General features: G+C 41.1%; 1 protein-coding gene across 1 annotated transcript in view; it reads right to left on the bottom strand.

Moving 5' to 3' along the window:
• The window catches only part of babam2 (BRISC and BRCA1 A complex member 2), an 80,622-nt gene that overhangs the window by 3,795 nt on the left and 50,259 nt on the right, over window positions 1-26,568 (bottom strand). The window contains exons 7-8 of the mRNA XM_044374057.1: window positions 21,584-21,693; window positions 8,959-9,058 (exon numbers count right to left, since the gene is read on the bottom strand). Coding sequence (XP_044229992.1) covers window positions 8,959-9,058; window positions 21,584-21,693 — 210 coding nt within the window. The remainder of the gene's footprint in view (window positions 1-8,958; window positions 9,059-21,583; window positions 21,694-26,568) is intronic.

Consider the following 26,568-nt stretch of genomic DNA (forward strand, 5'->3'; position numbering starts at 1 on the left):
AGGGATGTTGGGATGGGACATTACACATGCACAGTCACTAAGTTGCCAATGCTCTACCTCAGTGAGTGAGTAAGATACTGGTTCTGAACAGCAGTGCATTCTTGGTCCCCTTATCTTTTATTTTCAAGTTTATCTTAATGGCATTTTGCTTGGTGACAGTAGAGAGTGACAGAAAACATGGTGAGAGAGGGGGTGAGAGGTGATAAAGACTGTTAAACCATGGTTATGGGTCTTACACCGCTGGCCCGCCAGGAGGCTCCTTGCAGCAAATAACATTTACACACATCCCCTTTAATGAATAAGAATATTGTGTTTATTATTTTCCATCACATCAACTTCACTTCCTTTTCATCCCCCTCAGCACCTGTCCCGTCCGCATGGTTTAAGGGTCTTTCTTGCCCTGGATTAGGCCTCTTAGGCAGTGCTTACTCCCACTCTGTGTGCAGCCTGAGAGAAAAAGCTGGCGGTGCTTTCAGAGCAAACCTACCCAGAATGTAAACAATGCCGTGGCCGGGAGAAAGATTAACAGAGGTGAACGTTGTAATGGTTGCTTTCGGTTTAAAACCAGACGGCTCAGAGTACAAAAGTCGTATTACATTCAATCTTTGTACAGGCGAATTTAAATGTCACACGAGTACAAAGTCTTTAGCTTACCACTTGACAGCCAAATAAGCTGGTGTTAAAAGCTCTACCATAGAATCTGTCAAATGTTACTAGAAAAGAGTCTGCTGCAGGTACTGTGTTAATTTTAATACAATTTCTCCATTTTGGTTTTGATACAGAGCCTATGTGTTCAGTTTCTCTCACCTAAAATGTGGTTTAACCGTTTCAATCATCTCATGAGCAACATGAAACCATGTGCATCATGTCAGGAAGGAGCACATTGTTGAGCTTGTTTTAAGGTAGACTGTCTTACAACCTTGAACAGACAACAAAGAGTGTGAAACCTTCAAGAAATTGCTGCTAATCATTGATCAAACAACACACAGAAAGGACCCAGTCAGTCAGTGGAATTAAACCCAGGGTGATCCACCTGTTTTTCCTACATATCAAAACCACCGATAACTGAATTAGTTGGAACTTAAGACTTGTGTTGGCATATTAAAATAAAGCACAGCTTCTACTCTTGTGAGCACATGACCAGAGTGTCTTTGTTGCGTGTTGACGGGTGTGATTAGCGATTATCTTTAAGCTCAAAGAGGAGAAGCTCTGGGCTCATTCGACTGTTGAGCGTCCTGGGCAGGTGAGAAGGCCTGCAGTCAGCCAGCCAGGCATGAAGGTGACCGGCTCCATTCACCTACTGTAGCGAGACCAATCCTCAGCAGGATACTGATGTATCGTTGCATGGGGCCACGCTCAAGATTATTGAATAAAATGAAGAAAAATCTGTAGCAGAATTCCTAAAATTAGATATTCACACTGGGGACATGAGCAGTTTGCATCAGGGTGAAATGCATTTCACCGCACCTGAGGGGATGTGTTAGTTATCCATGAATTTGCCTTGCATTGAATTCAGAATCAGAATTAGTGGAGGGAAGGTTTTCTGCAGGCAGGCCTACATGAACGAAACAAAAACCGTCTCTGCTAACGTCATGCCAAATGACAGTTTTCAGAACTATGAAAGTAACTTTTGAGGTGCTATATCTTACAGCAAAAGTCACATATTTAATGAGTGAGGAGACTGTTTCAGACATTCAGCACATATGGTGGTTCCAAAAGTGGTTGCCGTGGCATCCAGGCACTCCTTATGTAAAGGCCAAATGGGGTGAAGATTTATTTACAATTTTCTGTAAAGCACTGTACATTTTAAATACCGTTTTACCACATAAAAAGGCAACTTTACAATAGCAACATATCAAAATGGAAGAAATAAAAGGTAAAAATCACTATGAAGGTGTGCCATGGCTTAAAATTCACTCATGTCGCAGCATGTTGCAATGTCGGCCAATAAAAGATTATCTTTGAAGAGCAGAGGAAACAGCTATCAGACACAATCAGGTGGTAAAGTGTGAAGAGGAAACTCAGCACGTAGAAAATAGAAACGTGCCAACGCTGCTGCTGGTCGAACAGCAGGTTTAAGTAAGTTTGAGGACTGATTAACACCAACTATAGGTTCATTTATGATGAACTAATTTAAGTTAGACTTGTGCCAACATGCTGGGGGAAACCCTGTGAAATATTACAAGACAATCCACTTTATTTATTAAAGTTGAGGCAAATATATCTCTTAACTAGAAGAAAAAAATCTAAAATACTGTCCAGCAGTCATAAACTTGCAAAGTTTGGAAAGGAGAGCAGTTCTAGAGTTAAATATCTGCTGTTAAACAAGTCGCTCTGCTCTGCAGTGCAAGAGAAGTATTGCAATACTTTTGCTACTGTATGGACAATGCATAATAAAATGTTTATGGGTTTCTCCTGAATGTTCAATTAACCTACTTCCAAGAGTTGTGTCTGTGTATCATCTACAAAACACATGTAGTAAAAGTGTGAGGTTCAGTTGAGGACAGGATATATCATGAGTAAAGCCGGAGACAGTATTTCCTTACCCACTGCTACTGCATGGCTGTGATTACTCATCGACCATGTATGAATGACGGCGTTTTGTAGAGGAAAGTAGTAATCTCTGATACGCACAGTCGTGTGTGACGGGTCTCATCTCTGCAAGAGCTCTTAAACACAGACACGCATTGTGACTCAGCCTCCTGTTCAATTATGTTTACATGGGACAGTGGAGGCAGCAATTTAGCTTTCTCAAAAGCTGCAAGGCCGCATACACTATAAGCTGTTTGTTTAGTTACACTGCATGTGTGTCCGCGTGTGCGTCTGTTTCAAGGGAACTGTGGCTCACTGAACTTTCACACCCATACTGAGAAAGGATTTCCCACCCCCACCGTCACTCTGCCAAGTCAGCCGAGTCATTCTATTGGCTGCCTGGAGCTCTGAGTGATGCAAGACAGGTGATCTTGCTCTGCAGGTATTCAAACTTGCCCGCACCCATCACTCCCTCGCCCTCGCATCCATTTATTGTGTTTGTGCATGTGTCTGTGGGGAGTGTGATGCAATAACGCCGGAAGTGCTTCCTGCTGTGTGATTAAGAAATCTCTTCTCGCTCTCTGTCACATACACATTCACACCACCCCCGGTTTTCATATCATAAGAAAATGACTGATCTGATATCTGACTACAAATTCATTTGAAAAATCAATGCCTTTTGGTCATGATATGAAAAGATATACACATAGTATGTGTCAAAATCCCAATACTAAAAGTAAAAATTTGCACTGGAAAAAAAGAATAATCAGAGAAAGTAGGAACCCTGAATATATTCTCTGACATCGCTGTCTGCTTGATGCCATTTATGAATAATTAAAATGCAGTCTTCATTATGCCATGTCACTACATGTTGATGAAAGGCACAAGTGCACACAGTATACTTCTAATTGGATCTCAGCCACAGTGGAAAAGTCACATGAAATTGTGATTTGTTTAGTATCTTCATATTTGTGAGAAAAATCTCATTTTCTTTTCTCAGCCTCAACTCTTGCACAATCCCCTCTCACCCGTCATCGCTCTTTTCTTTATTTACAGAGAAAGAGTGACTGTATAACAATCACAGTGGCAGAAACAATCTGTTGTCTACTGTTGTTGGCTCCTATGAAAGCATGCATTTTCACTGACAGTGAAAGCAGGGATGTTTTTGATCATGGCTTATAGTATGTAAACGCCTTGTTATACAGTCTGAAAACACTAGTTTAGACCTGATTATGATGCAGGCATTGGGAAAAGTTGTGAAAGTTCAGTGTGGTAATTAAATCCACACTAGATTTTGGAAGGAATTAAAACATACTTTAGCTGCACTGGCCTCCATAGGATTGAAAGATATAATTCTGGTCTGCTGTAGTTGTGACCACACCCAGCTTTGATGTAGCATGGTACCAGTGTGAGCAGGATTATTAGACAGGGTGTAGTTACTCTTTAAACCAAGCCAGAATTTCTTATGATTATAAATGAACAAACCTGACATCCATGACTTTTTGCATTGTAATTTAATGAAATACTGTAGGTCATTTACAAAAAATCTGAATGGTAAAAGTGGAATTTCAGCTACAGAACATATGCAGAGAGTTCCCATCCAAGCTAGCAAGAGATCAGCGGCCGGTCAGTCTGTTGTTAGCATGCAGCTCAGAATGCAAATGTGAGGATTTAATGGAGATGAATTAAAGTGAAATCAATTAAAGGGAGCTTTAGAAGCTTGTGGAAGTTTCTTTTAATTTATTGTTGGAGTTGTGTTGTTTTGATAATGTTTGTCGACTAAATTTAGTTGAAAAGCGTAATTGTTTTAAGCCTTTTTAAGACGTACATCTCTACGGTAATCTGATAGCTATTTAATGTGTCGGTTTCATGTCTGAATAAGCGCAGAATCACTTTTACATACAGCACCAGTCAAAAGTTTGGACACACTTTCTCATTCAAGTGAATGGAGAGGTGTGTCCAGACCTTTGACTGGTGCTGTATAAGATAAACTTCTGTGACACAATCTGAATTGAAATAATGAGATTAAGATAAACACTACAGCTGCGCAAGATGCACAGAGAGAAATTATTGTTTGCATGATTAAGATCACTGTAATACATTTCTAATGTAAGTATCTCCTATGCTCAAAGAAAATCAATTTTGTAAACTAACCCTAAACACCGTGAATGAACCAATTTTACGTTGTTAGAGAGATTCTTCTCATGTCAGATGAGTCAATAAATCATTACTCCTCTCACAGTCCAAAAGGATAAAACAGCCTTGTACAAACACAGAAATAATAAGACCAGCTGTCTCTTTCTTTATATTTACTTTAACTTTCATTCATGCCAGCTTCAAAAATGAATATCCAATAAAAAGATACGGCAAGTGAGCATATAGGAATTAACCGAGGATCCAATGGGTCTTATTAAGTTGCTTTACAGCGTATCTTAATATCATTAAATGCTTGTGCACTGTTGGACATAATAAACTAGGCATCCAAATTCACTACCTAATAAAGGATGAAATTGATGAGAAAATTTAACTGGAAGAGAAGGGGCAAGCATCCTTCAGGCTAACGATGGCCATTAATTAAGTCTTCAATGGAAAATAGGTTATAAATAATCCATCAGTGATGAATCATTAAACTTTCCAACTCACCACTGTTTACCAGCAATGATACTCTATTCCTCTTGTGCAACAGGTGTCTGAATGACAAAAAGCCAGCGATGCAACCTTTGATTTCACAATAGCAGATTCCAAAGGCTCTTTTGGACATATTTTTTGGCAAAAGTGGTGAAAAAACATTTCAATGTTATCGTGTGTTAACGAGTGAGATGCCGCCACAGTAATTGTGGCTCATTTACCAAGCAATCACAGTGGCAGAAAGAAATCTACTCTTATCTACTCTGTTGCCTGTGAGAGAAAAACATTTTCTTCCTCAAATATAAACAGACTGTGGTTATACAGAAATGCGACCAGACGATCACGATTGTTTTTGTTGACAGTGCTTTTCCTCCTACTGTCTACTTTGCATAGTATGTGTGAAAAATGCAACGAGGATGCCAGCAACGAGAACACATATATAAAAGCTATAAATCTAAATGTTGTGACTGGATGGATCGTTACCTTGAGAACATATCTAGATACAGACTGCAATTTAATAGCAGGTGTAAATGGGTTCTTTGTAAAAAAACACTGGTGCTGTCGTAAGAGGAAAGCAATGACCTAGATCACACACAATAAAGAGGAAAAAAAAGAGTACGAGTAGTTGAAGCAGAGACTTGACACGTACTGCTTTGATTATTAATTACTCTCAGCATTTCTCTCATAGACCAATTTCTTAACAGACTGTTATTATCACGTCATATACAGGAAACCAGCGAGGATCAATAACTGACATTAAAAGCAACTAATTACTTCTCTTCATGTGAGTTGACACGCAGAGGTGAGGACTGAAAAACCCTCAGGACCCATCAGCTTTTGAAGCTGATTTTCATTAGTCATTTTTTTAAGCCATGCCATTAGACAGCACAATCATAGTCACAGTCACAGATGAGGTATGTGACAGTATTGGCTGTGTCGATACAATCACAGCATCTGGAATAAGTGGGAGGAAATTAATGATGGTGTTAAAAGAACAAAATGACTGCACAGCCTGTCCTCATAAAGATTACAAGGATCTTTTTGTCTCGGATGATTGAAAGATGTCTGATTTTTCTATACCATTCTTTGGCCTCAATCTCACAAACAATGTTAGATATATACAGAAGCCTTTGTGTCTTTGCTCTGTCTTCCTTTCATTTGCTATCTCTGCTTACTCTTTCTCTACAGCAATGAGCCTGAACTGTGTTTGCTATTGAATAACTCCAAAACACATTGTTAAACGCTAGTCACTCCTGCCAGAGTGTCCATTTTTCTTTCAGTGCCTTTATGCTCAACAGTCTGAGGGCCACAACAAATGGCAAGTAATGTTTGAAGTCTGAGAAAGAGGTACAAAAATTACTGTCTTAGGATGATGTTGGCTCAGTTCACACACAATCTCAACAATTAGCCATAAACATGAGGATGCCAACGCTCAACATCAGGGGTGTAAAAGGCAGTTTTGATGGTGATGGTAGTAATGGTTATGGGTCACTGAACGCCTTTTAATATCACAGTCTAGAAGTTATGTAGGTACTGCTGCAGTGCAATCTAAACTGCTTCAGCTGATTAGCTAACTTGCTATCTAGCTAGCTTACTTAACATTTGTACACTCTTCTCTCTGGAAGCTACTTTAATAGCACATTCATCATTAGGGTTAAAAAAATCCAGGTTGAACAAATAACTAATACATAATGACATACAGAAACAGCATTGACGTACACTTCATTTGCTCTGCCTAACTATTGTGACAAGCTAAATGACTAACCTGGTCACAGACCTGTGAATCACCACCCACATCTACAGATTTGTTCAGTGACAGAAGGTAAAACAAATGGCAATTCAGGTGATTTGGTGACTTCAGATTTGTTGTCATGATAATGTTTCTGTTAGGTTGCTGCATTCTTTAAAAGGCAGCAAACAGCTTACCTTTATTTACCATTTTTACACCTACAATTTTAATTTCTCACTTTCAGATGGTTTGTTGTCATGACTATCCATTCACGGATAGCTAGTTTCTCAAATTTTCCGTTAAAAGAGTACTCAACCGATTTAGCATTGCACTACTATAATGTTGTCAGACTCACAGTGGAAAGGTTAAAAAAAGGATGCGGTAGAACCAGAGATAACATCTTTTTTATTCAATACATTCTTCTTTCTTGGTGCCTACATTACCCACAATGCAACTCGACCCAATTCACTCAACTATACAGATTTGGGTGTGTTATGCTAGTAGCGACTAATGTAGCCTGGAGCTGCTAGCCTCCAGAAGAGATAAGGAGAGGGCTAGAGAGGTCTGGTGACCTCACTTCTTTCTAACTTCACACCCCCAGATTCTTTTCATTTTCAGACTTGTAGTCTTCAGCCAAACTGGTGCTTTATCACACTACACACAGCTCCTTCTGGAGCCACATACAATTTTATACAACTTTTCTCACATACAGTATGCAGTAGTACTCCCCAAGACCTGGAAACAGACTTCTGTTTAAAATCTGTGGAGTTCACCTTTAACGCAGACAACAACTGTCTACTTTGCAGAGAGGGCATCAGTACATACAGATCAACGTGAGAACATTTTACGCACTGCACTTACATACTCAAAATGTGTAGTTTGGACAGATTATTACAGTTTGACTATGTAATTTGCTCATGTTCAAAGAATAGTTTGAATTTTGAATTAAAAGTGACAACAGCAGCAACATACCATGATATATACTGCAGGGCTAATGAACTGATGCTGTTTTACATGCCCCTTTATGTCTGTTGTGTTGGCAGTGCTCCTTACAAGGCTCTCAGGGGAGCAAGATGTTTGTTGCAGTATTGAGTTGCAACACTCCTCTCTCACAAAAGCAGAATCATAATCCCCTCAAGATCATTTTTTGTACATTTTAAAATTCTTTCAAATTAAACATCAGCAACTGGCCAGCACGGTTACACTTTGCATACTTCAAGAAAGCAATGGTCCTGGGTGAAATCGATGGGAGTGATGTGGGTTAAAGACAGTGCACTTAGTAATTAGTTCCTTCTTTCTTAAAGAGGGATGGTGACATTAGGAGCAAGACTCCTCTTCTCCTCTTGCACTCTGCTTTTATCTGCTATTGACTTTGCTTTTCAAGCATAGGCTGCGGCCTCCAATGACTCTTTCAGCGAGGTGGAGGGAGCAGCTCTAACACTGCTTGACTTAAACAACCAGAGGCATGGAGGTCAGTCAGGGACAAAAGTGTTCCAGACACACTGAGTACGCTGGTTAGAGTCCAGGTGAATAGGGAGACATGGGGAGGGGTGGGGGAGTTATGCGGGCTCTAGTGTGTATGCGGGTGTGCGTGTGTGTGTGTGTGTGTGGGTGGGTCTGCGGGTGGGGGGATGGGCATCGCCCCTGAGGGAAAATGGCATTACATCGTGTCTACACTGCATATCTACCTGTCAACCTGCAGAGGCCAAGGAGCGCTCAGACAGCCTATGGAGGTTGGCCAGTACGCCCACGTTGATGCAGATGACAGACACACGTGCATGAACGCACATGCACACATTAACACACACACACAACAACAGCTTCGGTACTGACAAAAGTGGACACATACTTTGCTGCACTATGGCTTACAAATACTGTATGCACTAAATGATCCTCATACCTCACACTCACACACATAACGAGTAAAGAATCTTGCTATTAATAAAAATAGCTGTACATTAAGGGTTATAATCTCCATAATATAATAAAGACCCCAGTGAGAGAATATAAGCGCATTTAACTACACTACTGTATGTAAACGTAAAGTGAGTTATAGCAAACACTTTTACCTTGTTGGTGAGTAACTGGCACACTTGAGGGACATAGTCAATTAGGCATCCTCCACTGGGGAATGCTGGGATATGAAGTGCAGAGGAGCCTCCCAGAGCACTGTTATAAAAAAAAAGAAAAAAAGACAACAGTTAGTCAGTAAATAGACACATGTAGATTACACAGATCTGCCTTTAGTCTGAGAACATAAAGTTACTGTCATGTTTTCTCTGCCACAGCAACAATCTTTAGGACAATTTGAGTCTTTGTGCGACCACCTGACTTTATGGAAATGAATATAAGGAACTGAGCAGAAACAAATCCGACACTGAGCACATTAGTTCGCTACCATCTACTGAATGAAGTTGTGGAATTAAAAAATAAAGGAGTGAGTCATGCCCGTGGAATCCTCCTCATTCTCCTTCACTGGTTCATTTATTCATTTGACGTCCTCCTGATTCAATCCTGCAGCACAGCTCCATTAGTGATTAGTGCATGCTTGTTTAATCGGGAAATCTGCTATTGCAGCTCCCCAATGACTAACCGACCAAAGTAGTCACTCCCTCATTTTTTTCTGATCTGGGGCGAAATAAGAGGGAATACCCTGAGGACGGGTTAAAGGTCTTAAAGAGACGCTTATTGGCTTTTATTGCTCATTTTAAGACACATAGAGGAGGGTCGCTTCCGCTGCTTTCTATTTTCATCTTGTTCTTCATTAAAGCAGCGCAGTCACAGGGCATTTAAAATGCTGCGATATCATTTTAAAAGCAATGGCGAAGTGGATTGGACTGCCATTTACCAGGTTAAGCATGCATGGCATGATGCATGTAAATAGCATTCATCATGCATCATGATGTCAAATGTCAAAGATCACATATGTTGAGATGCAGTCCTTGGGGCATGTTCTTTACTTGAGCAGGATGTCTATGATGTAAAAATGATAATGATGTATCTAAAGGTGAAACATAACAGCAGTGAGTCATAGACTATATTCATGATCCCACCAATTCCATCACATCATCAACCGGCCAGGAAGCCATAGCTGTTCTTCCCACAGTGTGTGAAAATATTTTCCACATTTTTGCAGGCTGAAAGGCAGTGGCTAACCAAGAAATCCTGAGAATTGCACAATGTTGAAAATTCCAAAGAGGAGTTGTGGGAGTAAAGGGGAGGAAGGTGGAGCATAGAATCATGCGTTCCACCTTACTGTCATGACCCAACACCACAGAATTTATGGGAAGATGATGTCTTAACAGAGGTCAACAAATGGTCAACATTGACTGGACTCATAACCTTGATGGTTTATTCACTTGGCCCTAGAAGTGTGTTGTGAGGCTGCTCATCAGCTGCTCTGTGACATACAGGAACTTCTTACCGAAAGCCTGAATTTACCAAATTTTGTTGAAGATAAGAATCACAGCAACGGGTCTTCAACAAAGACTGAAATACATAAAGCTTTTACTCCAAACTACCGGTCTAAGTTTAGTCTTTTTAGAACTGATGTTCAACTGAATATTAATAAGGTCTTATTCACAGAGAAGGCATGCAAACTGTCATGAAACCATTTTCTTTGTCAAAATCCTTTTCAATGAGGAGGGAAGGCTTTGAAAATGAAAATCTAAATGATGCCCATCTATCCACCCACAGATCTAAGAATAGCTCCGTATCATTCAGATGGAAATGCGGACAGAGGCGCAAAATAGATGGTGGTGTGTTCGTCACTCATTTGTGTCAATGGCAGGCATGTGAACAACTGTGATGCATTTTGGATTTCAATGGTTTGCCTCTGAAACACTCATTTGAATGGAGACTGATTAGACATCGGCCATTTATGCTGGCATTAAACAATTACTTGAGGTCTTACAACATCCAAAACTTGACTGTTGGAGACGTTCTAAAGCAGTGGTTACCACCTCGTCCAGCCTCAGGGTCCAAACTTTCCCTTATACATCAGCATCAGGTTCCACCAGCTAATTGTAAATCCACCAAGTTTGTATGTAAAGTCTGTCTGAAGTTCTTAGTTACAAGTGATTTGCTTAATCAATATGTAGAAAAGACAGAAAAGAAGATCTAGAAAATGTCTCATCTAAACTTTAATAATGTGTACCTCGGTCGCTAGGAAACATCTGTAGTGCTTTCCAATGAGAAGCAACCACATATGTAAAAAGGAAGTCACTGTAGCATCACGAGCTGTAATATAACTTCCAAAAGTAACAAGTTTTAGGAGCCCAACGGTAAAATAATCTCAACTTCCAATTTGTGAACATGGGTATGACTTTGATATATTTATATATGCATACCTGGATAAATATGTGTGTTTTAGAATTAGTAGTATCCATGCAGTTTACAGCGAGAATTAAATATTATTTACATTTAATGCAATTATGCTAAGCTAACCAACCTTATCAGTCATTTAGTTATTGTCATAACATTTGGTAATTTGAGTTGTATTGTGTTTTTTCTGAGAAATATGATGTAAAGTGTCAGGTTGGATATGTCAACCGTATTCCGTATTACCTCTTTTACTCTTCAGTCTTAACAGGTCAGATTTTAGCAAGCTAATGTTAGCTTTGTCACTTGGTTCATTCAGCTTACCCAACAGTTCCACCTGGCAGTTGGTAGATGTAAATATTTGGTAATAACTCATTTCTACGTATCTAGTTTATGTGCTGCAACCAGTTTTAATTTCATGATGCTTAAATCTCCACGTATAACTTTTAAAGCCAAATTTGAACTACAAACAGCTGGTGCAACTAGCCAATGTTCACACACAGGAGACAGTGCTAACCTCTGAGCTAAACTTTGTAATTCCCTACATAAAAGCTAAAACAACTTAGGTAGGCTACATTTGGGGCATAAAACCCGATGAAATAAGAGGCATTGCAGCAAGAGCTCAATTAGGGCTTACAACCAACATTTAAAAAACATTAAAAGCATTGTGATCACAGGCACTATTCCAGGTTTATTCAGGCTACTAAAACCTTTTTACAGCAGAGCATGTAAGTAAGTCAGATAAAAAAAAAAGAACAGGACAATTAAACAGCTGCAGTGCTTAACACGAAGGGAGGAAAAGTTGTTTTCAAGCCAGTACTAGTTTTTATGTTCAGTTTAAGTAGAACAAAGCTGGATATATTTGCTTTCATGATTGTTTAGCCTCTTATGGATCGAGTTAGCTTCTCCTCTCTCTCTGCTATGAGCAACAAAACTAATTAGTTACTTCAAAATATTCATAATTTCCTGAAATCTCCCACATTTGACAGTCATTTTATCTATTTGAAGTTGACTCACTTGTGATCCACTACGAATGGACCTACCCAGTTGGATTTTAAAACATGATCGGAAATAAAGTTTTCTGCTCAAGTTGTTGTTGACCCAACAAACTGAGAAAAATGCTGACTGGAGAATCCATTTCTTGTATGTGAGTCATGTTTTACTGTGGGAGGCTGCATAAATTGCACTTACGTGCCAAGTCTGAGAGTCAAACGTTTGACAAGCAACACCTTATCTTGAGGTCAAGCTGAGAATAAAGTTTAAACCAGGCATCGAGTTTCAACCCTGCACCCCATATTTGAGCAGAAATGCTGACGTTTACCTCGTAATATGGGTCAAGCACAAAAAACACTGAATCCTTCATTTCCCATGATACAACCAATTGCACCTTTTTGTTAGTGACACTCTACCTGGTAAACCTCACATGCCCTAGGTTGTTACAGAGGCTTTCTGTTACGGCTTTCTGTATATTATAGTCTCATCTTTAACAAATCCTAAATAACATTGCAACGACGATAACTTGGACTATAAGAGATTTGATGATGGAAAACATCCATCTATTAATATACCAGTATTATCAGGCTTCCAGTATGAGCTTTAAATTGAGCTTCCTGTGTTTTACTTTCTGAGTGGAACCCTGAAGAGTCCCCCATCCTGTCTCCACTTGTGACACCACTCTCAACACTACCCACACATACTGGAGTCATCATGCAGACATGCTGCCTAACGCAACCCCTCTGAGCAATGCAACCTACTGTATGACATATTTACAGTAGACAGTGTACATGCACACATGTAAACAAACACAGACACACACACACACACACACACACACACTCATGCTGTACAGTGACAGTGCTGCCTGTGACTTCATCAACCGGAGAGATTATCTCCTGTGACTCAGGTGGATGGTGACGAAGCTCAGTTTGTTTGTTTATGCACGGTTTTGTGTGTGTGTATGTGTGAGAGAGAGAGGGGGAGAAAGAGAGAGTGTGTGTTCGTGTGAGAGAGAAAGAGGGGGAGAGAGAGACAGAGAGTGTGTGAGAGAGAAAGAGGGGGAGAGAGAGAGAGAGAGAGAGAGAGAGAGAGAAAGGGTGTGTATGACAGTGTAGTGACAGCGTGAGAGCAGATAAAGGCTCAATTGGAAAGAGGGAAGACATGATTCATTACCAAAGTGAAAGATAAGGCCAAGCAGGGCTGTTTGGAGATTCAAATGTAGTTTCAAAGGAGCAACATTTCCATTTTGATTGCCTTCTTCATTTCCTAAAAGCCTGGAGGGCCCTCAAAGGCCCACATATGACTCTGCTTGTTGAGGGTTTGGACTAAATAATGTCCTATTCTTCATCTGTGACTGGACAAGGCAGCCTTGGCCTATGGCAATAAGACTCAGTAACCTTTCTGTTGATGAGGTGACCATCCTGGCATAACAGTGCTGAATTTTACTCAGATTCTCCATTCATCATCCATGTGGATAAAACCAGATTAATAAGAGCCTGAGGCAACAACTATTACACACTCTCACTAGTGTATGATAAGGTTAGGCAACGGGGCAACATTCTTCTTTTGTCCATTGTCACCCCTTCAACTGGAGGTAGCTGTTTTGCTGCAGGGTCGGGGCTCGTGGCAAAATCAGCTCTGCATATCACATATATCACTGGATTACTAACCATTAAAACAGACTGTCTACTTATGTGATTTCTGTTGAACAGCCACACTGGAGTGCTGCAGGTGAGTTGTATAATGCAATGAAGGGTACCGTGCAGGCACAGGACAGGCTGCTGCTTCCACTGAACAACTGCTGATGTACAAATTGTGCTTCTAAAGGTTAATTATTCGCTTCACATTTGACTGCTGAAATGTAAAAGATGAAAATATACTGTACAGTAGCTGAGGAAATCTAAAAAGTGGAACATGCAGTCCGTTGATACTTCCTTGTCCTCAAAGCTAGATGTCAAAAATGATGAAGGGCCAAAGGTGAACTTGGGCCCCATGGTGATCATGGGATAATTAATCCTGGCACACACCACAGTGTTCACCACAAAGCAGAACCACAATGCTTTTTTCTTAAAGGCCAAAAAAACTACTTTCTCACTTAGCTCCTTACTATGAGTGATGGAGGTCCAAACATAAACACAAAAAATATTTCACATGATGGATTTCTGTATTTGTTTGCATTTTCTCTGTTATCTTTTCACTGGTTTGAAGTGGGTGGGGCTCTGTTGGAAAAAGGTATCACATTTAGCAACATTTGAATCAGAACCTGATGATAGTTGTGGAGTTGATAGCTTGTGTTGCAAGGCCACTGTCAATCAGATCTGTGTAAAGGTGCTATCTGACAGTGAGCGGTTGCTGCTGCACAGTTTGAAGCTGATATTCCACCGATAATGTTTTTTTCTCCATTGATCTGTCTGTGTTCTGCTGGTGAAGAGGTGTATTATTCAAGAAACTCAGTATCATTTCCCAATGTGTCCCTACAGCTGTGGTTACCATGGTCACACAGCGAATCCTGGTGACAAGTTGAAAAACTTGAACCGTCATGAACTCCAACGGCAGCAGTTAAGAGCTGTGCGTGACAGCTGTCCTACTTCTAGTCGCCGCCAACCTTGGTGTTTATATTAAAAACAATGGAGACAGCAGCGGCAGCTGCTCTCTGTCTGAAAACTACTTAATAATACCTGAGAGGGTTTGAGTATTTTTTTAGTAGTTTTTTATATTTGGATAGTAAAACTTGATACCATGCTTTCAAGATTTCTCTCTCTCTCTCAAACACACACACACACACACACACACACACACACACACACACACACACAAACAAATCTAATATAATACAATTGAGAGCGGAAATGTGTGTTCAAAAGTATGTATGATATCTTTGGTGCAGAGTAATGGATATGCTTTTACTGTATGTCTTTTTTTATCCTTTCTCACTTTTCAAAGCAACTGATTTTTTCCTTATTTCCCTTTATGCATTTATTTATTCTTCTGATATTCTTCTGATTTTCTCTCCTTTTTATGCATTCAGTATTTTACAATGTGATTCCCTCCTGTACGCTGCTTTGTAATATTTGCTTTTAGGCAATACTACATTAACACTATTCATTACACATATAAACACGTTTATTATTAGCAGGCAATAAACTGCCAAAACTTGTAAACTTCAAGCTAGCTTCAAGCTTTTGTCTTTACAACAGTGTTTTGATTAACAGAAATGGTCAGATGCAGCAATGTCTTGACTCCCTTGAGGATATTTAACAAAAATACATACTGTATACTAAACACAAGTATTTAAAATGGCATACATATTGAGGAAAGCCTGTTACCAAAAACAAAGCATCATAAAACTCACTTCATCAACTTATAGAAAAACATATAATGCAGAAGTCTTCAAGGAGACAAGGAGGAGGAAGAAGTGGCAGAGTGCTTTGAGCTGCTGAGAGTGAGAGAAGTGTCTGCACTGACATCTTAGACTGTCGAGTGGGTTTCGCCGGGTTAGTGGTGAATTTATTTTATCAGACTGACAATTTCTGAGTGTGACAAGATGTTCACAAAACCTTGAAAAATATCTGGTCGAAATGCAAAGATTTTCAAAGGCTATAAAACACCTCTACAGACCCTGGAGAAGGGACACACACAAACTGTACACCCACACAGGCAAATGCACACACATACTCGCACACATCAGCAGCCAGGCAAGCATGCACGCACACACGCGCGCACACACATACACATAAGGCACCTTAAGGCAAATGCAGATACACAAACATTAGTGCACTGCAGCCTAAAACTGTCTCTCTGTGTTGATTTTTCTGGGCTCCTAAATCTGGTTTGGGGGCAGAGACGGTGCCCACTCGATTCTTTTATGCAATGCAGCAGGTTTTCTGGGGGAAGGAGAGATGTATCCAACTCATCTCATGGGCACGGTACAATCAGGTAAACGAGAAGTGAAAGTGAAAATGAAAAGAGCGATGAGACTGGTTATAAAACAGTTGTGGAAAGACACACAAAAGCAATCAGGTTGGAATAAAAGACTCTGCAGATGTGAAGGTCTTCATGATTGTAGACACAAGTTTAACACTGAAATGCTCTGAAATTGTTACAAGCTGCAATGTGATACAGGTAAGCCATACTAGTGAGGATTTTATCACTGTGACTACTTAAAGGGACACTTCCTCCTGACACCAATTTCTACTTTTGGGCAAGTGTTGATTCTAAAATATATGTATTTATGTGTTTTACAAGCCATAAGTAGGTATTTCTTTTAAATACTGTAGCTATTGTCGTCACATACAGGTGAGGAATTCCCTGAACCTCACCACGGCACAGGTGGTTGTGACTCAGGTCAGAATTGTGTAGTAAGTAGTTTGACACTGGTCAATGAACTATTGCATCAGTCACTGTTAATTAGCATGAAAGGCGACGACTCTTACGGCGCAAAACAATGCAGAGGGCTGCGTTGTTGCTTTAGTGAGACATGAAATACGATGCAGGAAGTCCAGTTTGAGTGACAGATGTGTGAATTTGAAAGCTTATCAGACAAACAAACATTGCACATTGGTTTATAATATATTTAACTCAGAGACACAGTTTTACAACTCTAGAGAGTTATCACAGCTGTGACTATTTTATGTTCTGGTCACAACAATCGTATGGTTGACAGTAGAAATACTGTGTTCACATTACAAAGATATCTACCAGGAACGTGCGCGTGGACAGTAACTTGCAGGGTGAAGTCACCTGAACTCCAAGGAGACACATAAAGGCAAGTTTTGATGTGGGTGTATGAGTATTATTAAAAAAATCTCAAAAGAATGTGAAGTTCCTCTCAAAAGGCGGTGACCAATTCCCATGCCATCTTGGAGAACACTGCTTCCATGTACTGTAACAAACAGGTCGGTAAAATGATGAAAACCGTGTTGCCTAAAGCCACAGAAGCATATTTGATCTGTATTAGTTCTGCAGAAACTGTTTGATGCCTTATGGGAGATTGATATTAAAAAAAAAAAAAAAATTCCACGGGGACGGATACGTTTGATCTGTGTCGTCTGAAAACATCAATCCGATCTGATAGCTGTTCATATATTTAATTAGACTGATATCTTCTTGCCATGCGTTATTAGAATCTTAAGCAAACCGAACCTTATATTCTGGTCTGAAGAAATGATTTGACTTGACAAAAAATTCTACCCAAAGATGCTTCCAGTTTTCTCTAAATGTCTCCATCTATTTAATACACAGCTTGTTTAAATGAGCAGGGAGGAAAAAAAAAACCATATGATCTACACAGCGTACCTCAGATGATCATCATGCTTTTCACAATATATCTTCTTCTAGGCGCCCTGTAAAACATTATATAACACATGAACACTGAATCTTAAGCAGGTGAATCTCTAAGCCTACAGAATTACAGAGTTTTGACTCCTCATAATCAATAATTTCTACAGAAAAAGAAGCACATACGGCGTTACGGTCCCATCACAAGAGAGGAGCCGATGCATCAGTCTACATACGTTGTACATTATTGGTAAAAATGTGGGTGTCTGTCGGGGTATTTCGACATCTTTTTTTTTTTTTTTCCCCCCCTTGCCGCTCTGTAAGGCAGAAAGCATTACAGCGATGGTCTGTTTGAAGACAGAAGAAGAAAAAGCAACAGAGAGAGCAAGAAAGAGAGAGGAAGAGGGAATAGAAATAGAGGTATAACACTGTAGCTCAGGGGGCTTACGAGTTTTCGTTCAGAGCTCTTAGATCCGAGCCCCTGCTGAAGGAGAGTAAAAGTGAGATATCAAACAACTCAGGAGTGATGGGAGACAAGAGTAGAGAGGTGAAGGAAAGAGAAAAGGAGAGAGAGGGAAAAGCTCTTCTCTCCCGTGTGTTGTGTGTATGTGTTTTTTGCTTTTTTTTTTTTTTTTTTTCCTCTTCCTCGCTGCGTTTCAGTCGAGCGAGGGACGACCTTGCTGGGTAGAGCACAGCGCTTCTTTCTCTTTTAAGTCCCACTCACTCTCTCGGTTCCCTTTGAGGATCAGCCAGAGGGATCAGCAGAGGAGAGGGAGTGATAGAAAACGGAGAGAGAGAGAGAGACGGAGAGAGAAGAGACAGGCGGCAGACATGTGAAAAACAGGAGGGAAGAGAGAGAGGAGGGAGAGAGGGAGGGAGGGAGGGAGGGGGGGTGGAGAGATAAGACCGAGGAGACAAGAGTTAAAAACTGGAAAAAGTGAATTAAAAAAAAAAAAGAAAAAAAAAGTGAGATAGACAGGAGAGTAGGGAAGGGCATGAGGAGGCGAGGGAAGGAAGGATGGATGTGGAGGATGAATGGACAGTCAATAGAATGATGGACAGATTACAGGAGACACACAGATAGAAGTTACAGACAGAAAGAAACCCCAAAAAAACATTTGATCACTGATTAGATGTGGTTGATATGTGTTAAACTCTGGTGCCAACGCTGAGTTGATGTCTGCAGCTGCTACATTCACCATTTCAAGAAAAAATAAGAACTGATTTAAACAATTTCCAAAAGCTGTTTTGATGTGAATTTTATTTCTCTCCCCCCCCCCCCCACCCCATTACATGATCCTGTGAACATTCGCAGTAGTTTGGTTTTAATGCAGAACCTCCTGAATGTCGCTGTCTATCAAACGGCTCCCTAGAAAAACAGAGAAATGTGCCGGCACACTGCAAACAAATGAGTTTTCCTCTTCACTGGAGCCGATGTAGAGATAATGGGCAGCTACACAAGACCAAAGACTAACGAGGGTCAGTAAGGACATGGGGGGGGGGGGGGGGGGGGGAAACTAACAGGGTAACAGATCTGCATAAACACATGTATGGCAAAAAGGCTGGCTCACACACATTCGCATGCTAAATTAAGGAGCGTCGACAATGAGTCCGACACGAATGCGTTCATGCACAAACTCACACACGCACACACACACACATATGATCGTTTGTCTTCAAACAACGGTGAGGAAGACATACATTTTCGCCCCGGGTCATGAATTAACACACTCCCACACAGCTGACAAAAAGGTGCACAAAAGCATGTAGCGGAGCATATTCATACACGGCCTTCATATGCATATGTGCAAATATCCAAAGACAAAGGCAACATTAAGCAGCGGGAGAAGGTAGTAAATGAGAGACTGGCTGGATGTGGCACTCTGGCGTTTTCAGATTGCTCTTAGAGGGTTTTTAGATGAGGAAGGGTTTTTGGTTTTTATAGCCTCTCCTCGTTTATCGAACCCCCCGCCGCTCTCCGCCGTCAACTACCACTTTCCAACCCCCCCTGCGCCACAGCTCTCCCCCACTTCCTGCTCTCCACTCTACTGCCTTTAGCCTCCTTCTGTCTGTTCTCCTCACGCAACTGGCAGAGGAGGAGAGCCTCTAACACCGCTGCAACAGCTTCGGTCTGGTCTGCAGCCTCGGTAAGGTCAGTCTTTCTCACATACACACACACACACACACACGTAGTTCCGTCATGAAACGGGCAGACATATGCGATGAATACGCACACATCTACATATCAGCCTGAAGGATTCTGTTATTTCAACACCAGAACACCAGAGCTCTTGATGAACGCCTCTTGAAGCAAGTGGACTTTCTGTGCAGAAAGGTGTCTATCATGGTAAAATTGTCAATTATTAAGATGGAGGATACACAGGATATGTATGCCCGCACAGTGTAAGCATGTATGCATATCAAAGGGGACTTTTTATACTGCCATAGGAGGCAAAAATATGAATATTAAATTAAAACCTAAAGGTTGTGTCTTGTCTTTGCATGTAGTGTTTGACGCTGCACTAAAAACATACATGAATTATCCTGGAGGTTGTACTGTATCAAGGTTAGTTGCATTGTCTCTTGTAGTTGTAGGCGATAAAGCACTGTCATATTATTGCTTAAATATGCTTTTACACATGCACAGCACGGGGGAAAATGAGCATTATGTAGGACAAGCAGTAGGTAGGTGACCTTTGTTTTGCGTGCTGTAATTAGGGTCTTTTGTTGCCGTCCTCGCATGGAGATAAATTCATCTCCACATATCGGAGAGGTGGAGCATCTGTGTGTTTGTGTGTGTGTGTGTGTCCATGTTTGTGCTTCAGCCATTGAGTTATAGAGTAAGAGATAAGTGGATATACGCTGCAAAAGAGACACAGATAATGTGCAAAATGGGATGAAAATGGCAGGAGAGAGAAGAGTGAAGGAAGCTTTTGATTATTCTAAGAATAACGACATCTGAGGAGCATGGAAGATGAGGATGAAAAAGGAACATGGTGAGACAGAGGGATGAGAGAGAGAGAGAGAGAGAGAAGCAGAGTGGTGGTGGTGGTGGTGGTGTTGGGAGGGGGTGTGGAGGGGGTGGGGGTGGGGGGGGGCAGAGGTCTGTTAACCTGGTGCGACGGGGCGTGTGCTTGTAAATAAACATCAGCCTGAGATTATTCCGAGCACGGAAGCCCAGACCGTAGGGCCCTGAGGTCAGAGTGGGCCCATACCTGGCGCTCACATACTTAGACACACGCACTCACACACTCACATTTACATCCACACCTACAAGAACACATACTTTGTGTTGCGAGTAAAGCCTATTTAAATACTGGTGCGTGCACACAAACACACATATACATTTGTGATATAAAAACCCACAAGCATGCGTGCATCCAAACACACATACACACTAAATCTAGCAAGACAAAAAGTGGATTTGAACAGAGAGAACACGCACGCTACTGAAGTACCCACTCACACAGTGCCCACAGACTCACAGAAAACATTTCACACAAACTTGCATGCACACACACACACACACAGTATGTGTGTGTGTTAACACCCCAGACATCCAGTCATCCCTAGCTCAGACACTGTGTGTCATCCATCTCATTTTTTTTGTTCTTCTCTTATTGTTTTTGAGGAACCGACTGATCAGTCCAGACACTGGGATGTGGGATTATTCACAATGACATAATATGTCCCTCGATTCACAACATATTCACGCTAATCTGTCAACTACATCTTGCATCCTCCAAATCAGAAGCAGTAGTGAGTGGGCCCACATCACGTTTGTGCTGACCTTCCCCCTCCCTCTGGTTTTCAAGGTATTTTGTTCTTATAGTGAGTTACTGCAACAAACTTTCAGACTTTATTTTATTCTACCTTGCGAGGACACTGTGTGACATCCTTAAACAGAATTAGCATGTGATGCATACAATCCTGGGTGACTAATAAATGGTTTTTACTAAATTAGTAGAGTGGCAAGACCGTAGATTGTGACATCTACTACGACTTTTTGTAGCACCACTATGAAACAAGTTTATTTCCATGCAAGTGGTCAAACAACAAGCCTCACATTCACATGTCAATGGATAAGATTGATGTACTTACTGTTCGATGCTTGGGGAAAGGTAGAGTTTAGGGAAGACTTGGGTAGCCTCAGCATCCTCAAAGCTCACCGAGAGAAGGGCCACATCCTCTCCAGGGTCCAGTGCTGTGTCCTGAAAGAGACAACCACAAGTTGGGAATGTTATTCAGTAAAAACATTATCCATAAGCTAAACACCATTGAGATTCACATAGCCCACGGAATGGATTGTTAGGGCTACGAGTTGGGGTATGCTTGAAACAAAGTAGTTTGTACAAAGTGTTGTATGCGTCTAAAGGTAAATCTGTTCTCAATGGCCACACATGAAGGCAGGGCAAAAAAGCCTGCAGTCATAAAGAGAGGCGTCACATGATAATTGTTCATAGGGGTATAAAGGGCACACGCTTTCGGACAGTTTCTTATCAAGGGCAGTAATGGTGTTGTACACAGAAAAAGTGATGGAAATAGTTTGAAAAATAAAAAAATGAGAGATTGAGTAAGAAGTTTAAGAGGGCAATCACTGTGACCTGGCCTGCCTGTTGGATTGTCAGTTACTGAAAGTAAAACCAAAATTTGTCAGGGGCCCTGCAGTGGCCAGAGAGTTAAGATGATGACCAAGAGCCGCAATATCCCCGGGGTCCTTTGTTGATTGCGTGAGGAAATTGTGAGGGGAGGAGGTTTCAGGCTCTGCACGTAGCATACTGGTTCTAGAGCCTTTGGTTCTAGACATAGATCCAAGCTTTCAGGTAGTAAATTATCAATAGTTTTAGCTCTATAGAAAACCAACCACAATGATCACACATGTCTATGTGTGCACAACAAGTGTGCGAGTCCCAAAATATCGAAGGGGGTGGAAAGACACCAGAAGAAACATCTGTTTTGTTTCATGCCACATTAGCTTCAACAGCTGCAACATGAGCCTGAGCTGATGACTGGGAGCACCAATCAAATCATGTGTGAGATGGATTCAGAGGCCACCCGGAGCTGCGCGCTACAACCCTCGTCTGTCTCTCCAAGGTTCTAATTTCTCATTCTGTGATGTGTTTCCTAGAGCATGGCTACTTCTGAGGCACTGTCATTAGTGCGATTCCACATCAAGTACCATTCTGGGCTCTCTCTCTCCCGACAGAGTCTCTGCAGCGTTAATCAAATGTCTTACAGATGGTTTGAACTCATCCATTTGTTATAATCGCTGCCCGCCGTGGTGAGAGGAAATCTAACCACCATACATGATGGACAGAGGCACAGTGCAACCAGTTTGCAGCGAGGCAGCTCCCAACGTGATCAGGCCTATGAACTAATTGGACATGCTTTTGGTTTGCTGATCTCAAAACCAAACTGACCATTGGTTTGAGAAAAACAGCTGAGTGGGCGGAGGCACGAATTCCTTCACTGAACATTTACTCTCCAAGTGGAGTGGAATTAATTACTTTAAATGTAATCTAATGGTTTCAACCATTAAGAAAAACTTACAAATTAATTAAAAACAGCGAAATCAATAAAAAAATAGCTAGTTGCAGCCCCAGGTGTATGGCATATGTCAGGAGCACATGAAAGGGCTATTAATGGCTTTGTACGAGAAGTATTACTAGTGTTTTATGGAATGTTAATATAAAAGTCGTTATTAAAACAACATTTACATAGCAGCCCAGGCAGATATCAACAGTCGTAACAATGGCTGCAGCTCTGTTCACAGTCTGTCTTGTCATGGCTGATACATTAGGGGGTAAAGACATAAGGAGTAGAAGGGAAGCAGTGAAAGACAGCAGGGTGTGTGGCATCCAAAAGTGTCGCCTGATGGAATCAGCTCACATCAATATAGTCTGCATCAGTAAACAAGAACTGCTCTCTGTCTCACAGCAGCGCTCACGGCTTCTGCCGCTGACGATATGGGACAGATAGGAACAGGCATGGAGATGTGGGGTTTGGGAAAAGATTGTTTTGCTCCAGTTTGTAGCTGTCAAGTCTTGTTTTTATCTTCAAAGGTGATTTAATGGATGCTTCCTTCGGACTGGGACAGAGTAAACAGATGGATGAGAACCAACAGGAAGGTGAGAGGGCCAGTAGAGGAACATGGAGAAGCTCGGCACAGGCTGCGGCGGACCATCCAGCAACGATTCGGTCAGACCAAGGGCGCTGTTGAAGGGAGAGGCTTTTTGTGGAATGATTCAGACTCATCTCGTCCCAGCAGACAGCGAAGAGCTGTCACAAGTCATATTGCATCAGTGAAACAAACAGAAAAAAACTAAAGGCGGACCCTTTAACTTTTAGCTATTGCCATTCTAAATTAACTGAACTACACGGATAAAAATAGTCTTTTTGTCTTGTTAAGTTAAGAAGAACTAAACATCAAACTTTGCATGAAGTTTTCAAGTTTGACTGCCAATAATCTCTTGGAATACATTTTCTCATCAATTTCATAATTTAATAGACAAAAACTCTGGTGTTTATTTTATAATGTCAGACAGAACACAGGTATTGAATGACAAGACCTTAAGTTGGGACTCACATGAATTCCCGCTGTATTTGCTCACATGCTTTATAAAGTGTTGCTGGATATTCATTTATACTTCCACGCATTTGCCATGAATGAAAACTGATAATATAAAGAGGACGATAGCTGGTCTTGTAGTTGTTTTAAAGTTTGTTTGTTTTTTTACATCTTTTGCTCCATACAATGAGAGTAAAAATGTTTTTTTTGACATGAGAAGAATCTCCTTAATATATTAAAACTGGCTCATGTACAGTGTTTCCTGGTTTGTTAAACTGGCTTTATTGTCTTTATTCAGAGTAGATGACACTGACTTCATTTTATTACAGTGCTCATAAACAGGCAGAACAAGACATGCATTTAATCTTTCTGCATATTTTAAGCCACTGTAGCCTTCATGTTAATCTGACGGCAATCGATTCAGACTCGTGCCATGTTAAAAGTTAAAAATGTTATAGGTCCGACCTATTCAGACTGCCCTTGTGACTTTCCTGTAAAGTGACTCAGACATGAGACTTGTCTGAATAAGCACCTGAAAATTGGCATCAAATTTATGTAATGAGACACATACTGTATCTGCTATGAAGACAGACAGGAAAAGAGAAAACGCAAAAGCAACGCTGTTTTCATCAGCATCACACTGTTGTGACGCTCTTGTGATGCTTGTTGCACACACGCGAGGGATTCGTACACAATTTGGGTTGAATAAAAAGTGAGTAAAACTCTTTCAAGTTCAAGTTGTGTCACATATTCAGGTGTGCGAAGACTTTTTTCAACTTTTTTGAGCACAGAATTCGGGTGTAATTTGTACATTGTTCATGTGAGCAATTGCAAAATAGATTTTAAGACTTTTGTGACCCTTATCACTCTCCAGTTGCTCGACATAAGACGAGGAAATACAGCTGTCAGACATCTGACATCATAAACGGAAAGATTTTAAAAGTCTTGTCAAAAAGCCAGTGTAAGGAATCACATTAGCAAACCTAAAACCCCCTGACCTGAAGCTTCAAGCACTTAAACCCATGATCCTTGATGCATGGAGATATATGACTTGCTTTTAAAATACTATTTGAAATATTGTAGCTTCTTCATGACTTCTGAGAGTGAAACAAAGATGTTTATCTCTTGGAGCTGTTGCGCCGCTCAAATTTCATGATGCCATTTTCTGGAGAAGAAACTTTTTATGCTTCTTAAGTGGAACGTTTAAAGTAAATTAAAGTGTGGAAGGGCAATGCAAAGGATTTACTTGACAGCTGGTTTTGGTTATGGAATACACAGTACACTGAAGGGCTGTCCTTGCAATGTGGTGGTTATTTAGAGGCATTTGAAAACCTTCCCATGATCTCTCTTATTTCTCCCCAAACTTTGCAAATCTATTCAGGAAGCTTGTGAAAATATATCCTAATGAGAACAAAAGCTGACCTTTTAACCTGCCTGCCTTGAAACCATTACTTAAATTGAAACAGAGCAGCTTTTCCCTCTGTAATGAAATAAAAGCCTCAAAATGGCTATTAATGTTTCTCTACACACACATACACACATCTTCAGCCCTTTTAACCAAATACACTTGAGGGCAACTGCTGCTTGCTTATGTAAAGAGTTAGCAGAGAACGAACATTAAAAAAAGCCTTTGCTCCACAAGCCACAGGCAGAACCTTAATGAAGAGACTTCTTCGTTGGTAAGTAATGAGCACTGAAATGGCTTGGGTCAGAGGACTGCAAGACAAGGAGGGCGTCCTGCAGGGGTGGTGGTTCGACGTTAAGGCAGTATTTACTACATGCCCTCAGAGAATGTGACTCAACTGCTCAAGGACTGGATTTAAGAAAGCGGGTGAAGAGTATGCACGAGTGTGTGTGTGTGTGGACATCAAGGTTAGAGGGTGCCTCCGAGTCAAACCCTTTCGCGTGGCCGACACCCTACGTCTTCCATCGTCCTTACTCTTTCAGACATACGGGTGCACGAAAACACATGCATACACACGAACGCGCAGATCCTTTTTCTTGTGTCCGTCCTTGTGTCTCCTGATGCCCCGGCCTCTGGCATCTCCTCTGTGTCGCATGTGACAGGTTGGAGATGTGACAGCTGTCCTTATGCCAGACCAAGTCTGGCCAAAGTCACAACACACACAAACACACTCATCCGCAAACGCTACACAGGGGCTCTACTGCGGGGCTAGTATGGAGGAGGTAAGGGCACTTTGTCCGCCTTCTTCGCCCAACTTTAAATGTCATGTCCAACGTAATGGGGCGGATTGACTGACAGCAGGGTTGTTGTGCAAGGACGTGTCCAGCTTCTAGGCGAGCTGTGAGTGCCCCTGTACATACGTTGGACGCAGTGCCTCACCCTTGCAAAGCATTTCGGATGCCACAAGAAAATCCTGAAATCTACAGGAATTGGTCAGCGGCTGTAAACCAGGTTGGGGATTATGAGGAAATCTGGTGCTTCACTTGGTGATCAGGGCCTACTTAGAAAAGGTACAGTCTTGTCTCACAGGAATGGACATCAGCTATCTGTACA

This window comes from Thunnus albacares, chromosome 15 (genome assembly GCF_914725855.1).
Source record: "Thunnus albacares chromosome 15, fThuAlb1.1, whole genome shotgun sequence".
NCBI classification, from domain to species: domain Eukaryota; kingdom Metazoa; phylum Chordata; class Actinopteri; order Scombriformes; family Scombridae; genus Thunnus; species Thunnus albacares.